Below are 11,239 nucleotides of genomic sequence, written 5' to 3'. Positions count from 1 at the left end.
ATACAAACATTACAAGAAAAAGGGATTTCACTACACTATACGTAAACCGTTGATATAGCTTTGTGAGATATTTTCTTCAAGTACTTACCTAAGTACCAACAAAAGTCTTGTATTATAACCAGATTCTCCTAGAGGGAGAACGTGACACTTGTGTATAGATCTATACGAGACTGACAATCCCACACATAAACTGTTAGCTACAATTAGACCGACAAGTCTGGGGTGACAAATATCGTACCATTCCGACACCTGAAGAACATCGTAACAGGCCATCAGTCATTCAATATGGCTATAATAACTCACAATTGGGTATTAACAATACATTTGGTTTACAAATACAAATATATCTTCACTAGTTTTATTTAACGTTAAGACTACATAACATTATTTTTCGAATACAATACAGTTTACATTTCTGGAAACATACAGTTACATGGTTTTACAAATATACAACTACATAATATTATTTTCTTGGAACACACATTCAAATGGTTTTATATATGTATAAAACTACAGATTACTATATTAAGTATGAAAAATACTTTTACATCTCGGTTCTTGGAACGTTTAAGACTATATTTCATAATATAGAAAATATTGGGTTTTTTGGAAGGAGATACTATCATTTTCAAGGAACAAAGACTACATTATATACAACAGAAAATATCGGATTTTCTGACATTTCACTCATACATTTTACAAGGAAAAACAATAGATTTTCTTACAAATGCTTATGAACTCACTAACTTAAATGTTGACATTGTTTTCAAAACCACTTGTATTCTCAGGGAACCGATAGACAGGTACCCACGCAGGTTTTGTGAAGACGGAGCTTAGCATAGTTACATCTTGTATTTTGCTATACGTTTTTAGAGCCAACAAACAATGATTCGAACTCAATGTAAATATTAAATTATCAATACAATGTTTGTAATATTTTGATCTCTATTATTCAATTGTTATGATATTGTACTATGACGTCATCCGCCCCCGAACGTTTCTGCTGCTCTGGTTTGGGGGTGTGCCAGTTAGTGGGAGCAAGCAGTGCAGAAAGGAGATCAAATCGAAGTGTTTCTGGATTCTTCGATTCAGGAGAGTTTTCCTCACTGTACCCGTGGTTCGAAGACATCAATGCCGACCCACTAGATTTGGTTATGTATCCTTGTGTATATGATGTTACTGCGTTGTAGTGAACTGTTAGATATATTTATATCCTTATGTGCTAGGGTGTAGCAATAGTGGCATGCTGGTTAGAGTACCAATAAACTGGTTATCTTCTAGTGGAGTACCCTAGGGGCAATATGTAACCATGCAGGATAGTCTGCGAACTCTTGATCTAGGATTTATTACATGTTCCTTGTTTGGTTGTGGCTTTAGAGTAGGATCATCTGTTCGAGTGGTTATCTCACCTCTGGTTACTTATGGCTAGCATTCCATGAAGATTTGTCAATAGTGGAGTAGTGTACTGTGAGGGGCCTAGTATGCGATGGTGAGCTATATGATTGGTAGTTGTCTGTACTTACATGCCTACTTAATTTCTTGATTGTTTATATGTAGACATATTGTGGTGGGTGATATTGAGACGGTTATGTTCTGGGTTGTAGGCCAAGATACCAACTGCAAACCGATTATAAGCCGTAGGCACGGAGGCTCGGGAGGAGTGGCTGGGTCGTTTTCATAGTGATTTTCCCGATTTAGGTTTTCCATTTTATATCTCGTGGTGTTCTATTATTCTTCATATTGATTTCTTAAGTTTCAATTTTCAAGCATTATCATATTTATCATTGGTGTTCGTCTGTGTTATTTCCGCATTGACTATTTTATAACCTATATGAAAATATGGAAATGTAATGCAAAAATATTATAAGTATTTGTGGAATCAAATACAACATTTGTGTCAAAGATTGCTTTCGGTTTATTCCTTAGTTGATTCACGATTTATCAAGAAGAAGGAGAAAGAGAAACTCTATAAATGAGATTACCCAAGGAACAATATGCCTATCTATTGTAATCAAAGTCAACACGGATTTTGACTTTCCTTTTTTTACAAATCAACCCAATCTGTCACCCGAACCCACATGAAAAAATTGATACCCAAACCAAATGGGGTGTATTTTGCTTGCAAATGCAAAAAAGATTGAAAAATCTAATCAGGCTTCAAGATTCTTGGGTTTCTATAACAGGTGAAAGTCCATACTCTCTTATGAAGGATGGATTAAGAAATTTGGCCACAAAAACCCACAATTTATAAACATCATCAAAGTTAGTCAAGAACCCTAGTGAAGCAGTAACAACTTCAGCTCTCACAAACCCTCCTCCACCTTCATCACGATTCTCGTTCTCCATTGGTCTGCAAAGCGTTGTATCAGTATAATCCATAGCCCCAGTCTGCTTCGTGCTTTGTATAATCTTTATATGACTAAGAATTCCAACACCCAGAGAAATCCCATTTCCCTCCGCCATTTTTTGAACGATTTCAGGACGAATTAACCCTGTCATTCTATCTCTAACGTTAAACGCAACAGATGCGCCCCTTTCGTATTTGATTTTGGGCCCGTAGATTTGAACGAGAGGAATCGAGTCTTCTTCTGTATTTGAAGCTGGTAATCTGAGTTGAAGCAATGAAGTCACTAGCCAATTGATCAAGAAACGAAGCCTCGATGTCGTTTTGCTGAGTCCTAATGTGTTGACATGATCAAGATGCCTACATGTTATCTCAGGTTCCCTTCGATCGGATTCTTCGTCTTCATAATATTCTTCATCGCTGATGTAATCTTCGTTTTCTTCTAAACCAGACGACACCCTTCTTCCCAGTAACCTAAACTCCCTTTCAGGTTCTCTTCGTATAGAAGAATCCTCGATTTCGGTTTCTTCCTGGATTTCTGGACTATGTACTCTCTGTTCACCTTCTTGAGTTTGTGCTTCAAATCTGTCTACTCTTCTCACATTGTCGTTTCTCTTCTTGCCTGTAAACCAAAATGGTGGAGGTAAAGACGAGCTAATGTTATCAGGCTGCGATCCTAATGGAGTCTGGCCTAAATTGATCCACATCGAGTCCTCAGGTGAATCATCTTCACTAAAAACAGGAGTCTTCATGACAGAAAAGATTTCTGTTTCTTCAAAAACAGGGCTATCACCAATACCATGTTCGATCTCTGTTTCGTATACTTTTCTCACTTGAGAAGGAGTTAATGCACCGGAAAAAGCTCGTAGCTGAGTTCCGTTATGGCTTTCCGGCAAAACTTCATCTTCTCCGGTGACTTGTTCGTCTCCCGTTTCACCAAATTGAGGGAATCCGGCCATGGAATCACTCAAATTCGAAGAATACACCGGACTGATCTTCACTATACCGGAGCTGCTACGAATAGATTGCTTCTGAAGGCTTCCAATTACAGATTTCTTGATGAGAAGGCATCCGAATCCAGTAGGATCATAACCGAAAACTTTATAAAACGAAGTGATGATGAAATCAGGACGAAACAGAGATAGCCCTAGTGAATCCATGTCTAAGGGACCCAACGCACCTGCATCAAGCAACACATGCCAGTTGTTTTGCTGAGCGAATGACATCCACTGGTAAGAATACTTTGCTCCGGTGACTCTTGATTGAACTGGAAACACAAAAAGACCTGTAGATGAATCTTTCTTCCTCTTTTTCTTGTTTAAAATCTGTTTCCTCAGATGGGTTGAACATGGTTTAAGCGTAGGCCATTTGAACCAAGCACTGTGAACGTTGGCGCCTTTCTCTTTAGCACGTTGAGCCATCCAATTCACTGATTGACTCTCATGATCAAACATCGTTAACAGCTTTTTATTTGTATGAAATGGGTATGATTCAGCTAGAAGCTTAAAAGCAGAACCTCTACTAACAGTAAACACAAGACCATATTCGTTCTCAGGGATGTTCAAGTAATCCATGATCCTAGATTTTATATCGTATTCAACTGTACCTTTCTCCCGACCACCGTATAGTGCGTGATTGCTCAGATTTGAAGTAATTTCAGACAAACTAATCGAACAAGATTCCCAATAATGAACGAATTGAAGAAACGAAAACAACCCAAATCCACAGTAATCAAGACACACCTTAGAATCATCGTCAGCTAAGTGTGAGTACTCATCAACCCTCAACTGATCAATCTTCTCAGATGACTTGTACTTTGGGTACATGGTTAGGAACTTCAAGAAAGCTTCATGAAGATCAGTAATGGAGTCTTCTGTCTCGAATGTTGTATCTGCAGCTAGAGAAGTTGCTTTGAGAAACTCTTTTTGAGCTTCTAATCTTGCGAGCGATCTTGATCTTCCCAAATTCTTGTTTTCCATGTCAATGGACTCTGAAACATCCATGTTTTGGGGTTTAACAAGAGACCCATGATCAGATGCTTGTTGAAGAGCCGCTTTGAGTTTATTTTCTTGCAATTTTCTAACCTCTGATGGGTTTCTTTTGATAGCATGTGTGGATTGATTAGATTTAGACTGATCTTTCCTTCTGTTCTTTTTGTAACAATTTAGACAGAGATATGGAAGTGAAATATGCATGAATCTTTCTTAAAGTTTCAAACCCAGAAAAAAATATGAAGAATGATTGAGAAATGGAAGGAGGTAAAAGAAAGGGTTTAATTAGAAACCTTCAACTGAAAAAAGAAAAATCGATTAACGCATATTGGAATCAAACCCTTTGATTCAAACCGAAAGCGTAAAATTATAGAGGAAAGATCCTACCCACATGAAGCTTTGCTTTGTAAAGAAGAAAAGAACGCATACACAAAAACACAATAGCACCATACTGGATTCTAAATGTATAACATTTTGTAATTGCTTTTTCTTTTTTCTTTTGGAAAACAAATGGTTTTAAGGAATTTAATTAATATAACAAATTTCCGCTTTCATGAAATATTGGGTTTTTGGGGGACTTTAACCTTTTGCCAACCAAAAGCACCTATAGAAGTCGTACATATCTTTGAGAGTGGGGTTTTCTACCTTTTTCTTTTACTTGTAGGGGAAGGTAAGTGTTCTAATCAAAATAGGTTTTCTATAAATAAATATCTATGATTCATAAGGAAGATGTGCTGACGATGACATAACACACTTCATAAAAGTGAATGGAGTTTTGTGTTACCAGAAGGTTCCACTTAAAAGAAAAAATTTATAAGGTGATGATAAGGTCAATTTTATTTTATTTGATTTGAATGTTGGCCGATTAAGATACGACATAGAAGAAGATGGTTTGGACATGTCTACACTAGATAACCGAGTGTTGCAATTAAGAGAGTGAAGATGAAATGAGAATGTTGCATTAGGCATATGATAAGATGCTAGACAAAAATAAACCCAATGTTGTATTTGTCCATAGGAGGCCAGAAAATGAGAATGTTGTAGCGGACATGTGGTAAATGAAAAACTCAATGTTGCTCTTCAACAAGCATTTGTCCATAGGAGGCCATATAAAATGAGAAAGTTATGATAAACATGTGTTAAGACTTTATTAGACATGATACGAAACACAATAATTATGAATTCTTTGGGTGTGGCGTCCATGTTGAATAATGATAATCAAAAACACACAACGGAAACATTAAAAAATTTAATCATCATAGAGCACAATGGATCAATGTACAACATAAAGTTAAAGAAAGATTACCTTTTGGATGATCTAGAGAACGCAAATGCTAAGTCAATAGCAGAAGAAGGGGAAGGGTCGGCAAGTAAAACAATCCTTCTTTCGGACAAACAAAACCTTATTATTAATTGCAGCCTGGAATTTTGTACGCATAAATTTTTTATATATTTGTTTTAGTTTTCTATATGATGAAAATCTTTTATGGAAGTATTCTCCAAAATCTTATGGTTGGGTAATTGACCATTTCATTTACTTCATTTGTGTGAGACTAAGATAATATTGACATGTCGCATCTGCTATAAGTTAAACGTTATTTATTTATTTCAACTGTTGAACAGAGCTCTTAAAATGTAAAAAGAAAAATCATAGATTCAGTAATGAAGTTCATTTTGGTAAATATAGACATGCCCAAAAACAATAGGTTGCACCAAAGGAAAAAAAGCTATGCTTTATTTCTAAAGCTGGAGTCGGAAGTTTGACAATTATTAAGCTTTGCTTTTCTTTTTGGGGTGGGCGAAACTTCTTGGAGATACATTTGTCTTTAGGCTTTTAACTTTGGTAGCTGCCTCCATATATATATATATATATATATATATATATATATATATATATATATATATATATATATATATATATATATATATATATATATATATATATATATATATATATATATATATATATATATATATATATATGAAAAAGTGAATATACCCATAAGGATATATAAGCTTAGGTACCCAAACTCACCATATTACGTCATTTTGTATTATATATATAAATTGTAATATTCCAATATTCTTATAATTCAACTTCTAACTTGATTTACATCCAAGATTTTTATAAATTTCAATTTTATCTTCCTCTACATAATTTTCATTTTCAACTATAGTATATATAGCCTAGTAGGTATTTGATAAAAAAATGTGATTTAAGAGAAAGATAATAATGAAATTTTGAAAATCTTGAAATTAAATCAAGTTAGGAATTAAAGTTTAAGAACTTTATAATGGATATATCAAACAAAACGATGTATGACGGTGGGTTTGAGTATCTAAGCTTATATACCCTTAAGGGTATATTCACTTTTCCCATATATATATATATATATAATGCAAAATAAAAGTAAAAATCCGAAAACTCTTTTATTAAATATTATTGTTGTTTAGTTTATTCAAAAAATTTAAAAATAAAAAATAATAAAAAATATAAAAATAAAAAATATAATGTAGTATTTTTTTTCGAAATATAAGTGAAATTTTGTAATATATTATTACACTGTAAATAATCAAATCGAATTTTTAAAGTGTTCGAATATTTTAATAATCTACTAAAATTGATAAATATGTTAAAATATTCTAATATGCTACTAGAATTTTTAGATGTGTCGGAATATTCTAATATTCTTTTTGAATTTTCTTGAATATTTATAGTTTAATATTCTAGTAGAATATTATAACATCCTAAAATTTTGATATGAATATTTATAGTATAATAACCCATTAGAATATTTCACACATATTTTGAAAAAAATAGTATTTTATTTATTTATTTTTAATTTTTTTTGGTAACGTTTTTTATTGAAAAAACCGAATCTACCGTTGTTCTTGATTTTTCTTCATCTTTCTATAGAGATCCATATTGAAATTTAAAAAATTAAGTTTTTTTTTTCAAAAATACACTTTATTTTTTTTGTTTTTTGAAAAGTTATGGTTTATTTGTTATCGAAAAAACTAATACATACATGAAAATTCTTATTTTTTAGTACTCTTTAAACATAGATTCACAGTGTGAATAATAATAAGTTAGATTCACAATGTGAATAAATCCAACTGTTGATTTTATAAAACTAATTTCTGAGTAATCAAAACATTAAATAATTATAAAACTACATAGAAATATATTTCTATTTATATGTAAATTTCACTTAATTTTTGAATGATCAAAGAGTTAAAATTGTAAGTTAGACTCACATTGTGAATGTTAACATTGAAATATTTACAATTTAGATTCAAAATGTAAATATGAATCGATCAACTTTTTTTAATCGATGATGATGTTTATTAATAATGGACAAAAATTGAGATTTTGGTTTAATTAATGTTTTTTTATTATAATAAACTTAAATATTAAAAATGTTACATTTTGATGATGAGGTATTTTCAATTTTAACCCTAAGTATGATTATTTGCATTTTAGCTCTTGTTTATGAAAAGTGTTGCAAAATGGACCATGGTGACATTTTTGTAATTTATGGGCGAAGCTCACGTACGCTAGGCATACATAGCGTACGTTGGGCGTGGTAGGTTTTATACATAGCAAATAATCCTATGTGTGCATCAAATCCTAGATTTTAGGAACTATGTTTTCACTATTAGACATACAAACATTGAACACAAGAACTAGAAACCCTAGGAGGCACATGTAATTTTCGAAATTAACATATAATTAGGGTTAGGATATATACATTGATTGTTATATTGTAATAACCATCAAACCCTTGAAGATCTTGAACTTTGGTAGCGAGCGCCACAAGTGTCGCACCTCTAATGGCTCACAAACAAACCTAGTAACCAAGGAATACTTTAGAGAGAGAGAGAGAAAGAGAGAGAGAGAGAGAGAGAGAGAGAAGTAGAGTAGAATTTCAACCTTTAGGTTCTTTTTTGAGTGCGTTGGCCGAAATTTAACCCTAAGAGGGTTTATACAGGTGCTAGGAAGATATTGGATTAGGGAGGTGTATCAAAGATAACCCTAATCCCTTAACTTCCCCCTTAAGGTATCCAAGGCACGCTTAGAGCCCAAGGAAACCATAGGAACACCGTAGAATTCGTACCCCCCCCCCCCCCCCATGGGAGGTTCTAGAATGCTCAATGCTCAACTATTAAATATTGTCACCTGTAGTCCCTACAGTTTCAGTTAATTCCTTTAATCCCAAAATTAATTCCAAATTAATTTCTGACTAATATTAATTAAACAATATGATTTCTAATTAATATACTATATCCATAATACATTAATAAATCATTTATATTGATTTCAAATTAATTTATTAACCTAGTAATAAATTAATAAATCATTCTTCTCTCTCTAACAGTTATCCTATTCAATTGACACATTTGAAGGCAACCCAAAAGGACATTGCTACTATCAATTCAAGTACATACTAATTATAGTTATGGGATTAGACACCTAATCCAAAAGTTTCCCACTTGGATAAGTCTTATAACTATAGTTGCAAGTATAACTTCAAAAATTAACTAGCGAATTTTAGCTACCAAAAGCCGCTGTCGAACTCTAACCTAGTCAGTGACTTGTCCTTAGATAACTGATCAAATATCCCACTGTTATACAAGATATTGTATGGACATGAGGCATGGATTATAATCAATCTCTGTCCAAGAGTTGTTACCCGATTTCCGATTCATGACGACCGACTCAGACTACAATTGAACACATCAACTTAGTCCAGGCTTGGCCAAACGCTTTAGATGTCATCACTAAATCATCGAGGGGCCCACATATATCACTTTTATCCCATTAAGGGTAAAAGGAACGGATAAACTTTGACTCATATGCTTGTACTATTTACTCATCAAATCACACACAACAACATGTTTTATAACATCAAGTTACTGATGCGTTTACGTATTATCAATGCACAACCGACTCGTAAACAATAACTCATATGTCTTCGTTTCAAGAATTTAAGATATTATTGTCTCAAAATTACTCGTGATAAAATCCATGAAGTAATTCATTGAGCGTAGGTTGATTCAATACTCAAATTCCTATTTCAAGAGTACTCATGAATATTACAACAAACTTGTGTCATTTCTAAACTCTTAGACAATCTACAGTCGGATTCATGACATTCTTAATTCATTACTTACTTGCAAAAGTATGATCGACTGTGAATGTTTAAATAACCTAGTTATTCGGGAAGTAAAACATGCAAAGTGAAACACAAGAATAATTTGATTAACTATGGTCTCAAAACTTTTGAATATAAATAAAACACTTATTATTTAATCAATATATTAATTAGACATTATTCATTGTATAATGTTTCGAGTAATCTACTTAATACCTGAATTAAAACAATAGTCATGCCCTGCTCCAAGCATGCACACTATGTTTATTTATGGTCCTTTCTTTGTGAAAAAGATTAATTGAACATATTTCCAATGATGCTCGTTTCACAATTCCAAATCCTTATCACAAGTTTAAGAATACCAAATTCTTACCACTACTAGAATGTCTTAGAGTCTAACCTTTCATGCAATGATCATTTTGTAATGTCTAGGCTCCGAAGTCACAAAGACTTGGCCAATGATATTACAAAGCATTTCATTGGATATTTGTTACAAATACAATTCCAAGGAAATGAAGTCTCACATTCAAGGAGCATTCCTTGAACATCCTTCTTGCATTAAAGTTACTAACTTGCACATAAATCTTAATATCCAACTCCCATGATGAAACATTTCCATATTCCATATGACTATCAATTCTGAACAAGAGTTACCTCTATTTAGAACAAGTCAATATGGTCCGTCTAAATTAATATTATACTTCCAACTGTCTACAAGCAACCAATCTTTGGTAAACTTCAGATTATCCTTGACAGTTGTTTAACAACTTTAGTCATAACTGGTTCCAGTCTTTTTCCCTCTTAATGCCCTGGGAATTCGGAAAAATAGAACGATTGAATATTATAACATATGCGATCAATTCTATATCTGAAGCATATGGGATTCGATACATAATATCTTACATAATGACATGATACTCGATCAGTGTCTTGCTATAATATTTCCCTATATAGAATTTCTTATGTTGAATCACTTTAACATGATATTCATATACGTCCATGACTAATTTCCATTAAAACTTCAATCTAAACTTTTAAATTTGAAATTGAAGTATAAGTATCCTCTCCCTTAAATCTTTCTATAACGAAATAATTTCCAAAGTTTGCAACTTGCAAATTTGTAATCTTTGTTTCCTACAACCAGCATTGCCTACTTGCAACACTTAGTATAAAATTATGCTCCCACTAGCATAACAACTATACTCTTGCTAGCATAACAATTATGCTCCTACTAGCTTTGACATGTACCCAGAAATCAGATGAACTTCTAGAAATCAATACCTATTTACTTTCTTACAAAAGTTTAGATTTATGATGTGTGGTGCTTCGATAAGTCTTTATCTAGACTTCTCAAGCTCATACACCTTTAATTAGATAACGTATATGTGTGTATAAACCCTTTCATAACTTATGACAATAAGTCCTTAATGTTCAAACTATTTTTCATTTATCACAATTCGAACTATGAAAAGGGATGTCGTAATCATAATCGAATTTCAGAACATAATTATCACAACTACTAACTCTAATGATATTAATTAATCCTTTAAAATCTACCAGTGAAAGCGTTTCCTCATGATCATTTCATGAAGTAGAGAGAAACCTCTTACCACTTAGATTTTATGGTGTATGTGTCCCTATCCATGTTAATTTGTCATTTCCAACCACTATCATAAGACACGTTTTATGAAAAATTCAAACTCATATCGACTGAACTTGCTTAATCTTAATTTATTGCCAACCGGTAG

General features: G+C 32.8%; 1 protein-coding gene across 1 annotated transcript; it reads right to left on the bottom strand.

Annotated features, from left to right (window-relative positions):
* Nucleotides 1–1,840: 1,840 nt before the first annotated feature.
* Nucleotides 1,841–4,873, bottom strand: LOC145032071 (uncharacterized). The gene has a single exon (XM_078980743.1). It carries the CDS (start codon nucleotides 4,537–4,539, stop codon nucleotides 2,158–2,160), a length of 2,382 nt encoding a protein of 793 aa, XP_078836869.1. The 5' UTR covers nucleotides 4,540–4,873; the 3' UTR covers nucleotides 1,841–2,157.
* Between the last annotated feature and the right edge of the window lie 6,366 nt (nucleotides 4,874–11,239).

The sequence above is a fragment of the Lactuca saligna genome, chromosome 2 (assembly GCF_052625555.1).
Source record: "Lactuca saligna cultivar CGN05327 chromosome 2, ASM5262555v1, whole genome shotgun sequence".
NCBI lineage: Eukaryota > Viridiplantae > Streptophyta > Magnoliopsida > Asterales > Asteraceae > Lactuca > Lactuca saligna.
The sequence above is the reverse complement of the archived record's forward strand: the minus strand, read 5'-3'. Positions and strand labels throughout refer to the sequence as shown.

Coding starts and splice junctions, on each gene's coding strand:
- LOC145032071 (XM_078980743.1), bottom strand. CDS start 4,539: ATGCATATTTCACTTCCATATCTCTGTCTAAATTGTTACAAAAAGAAC.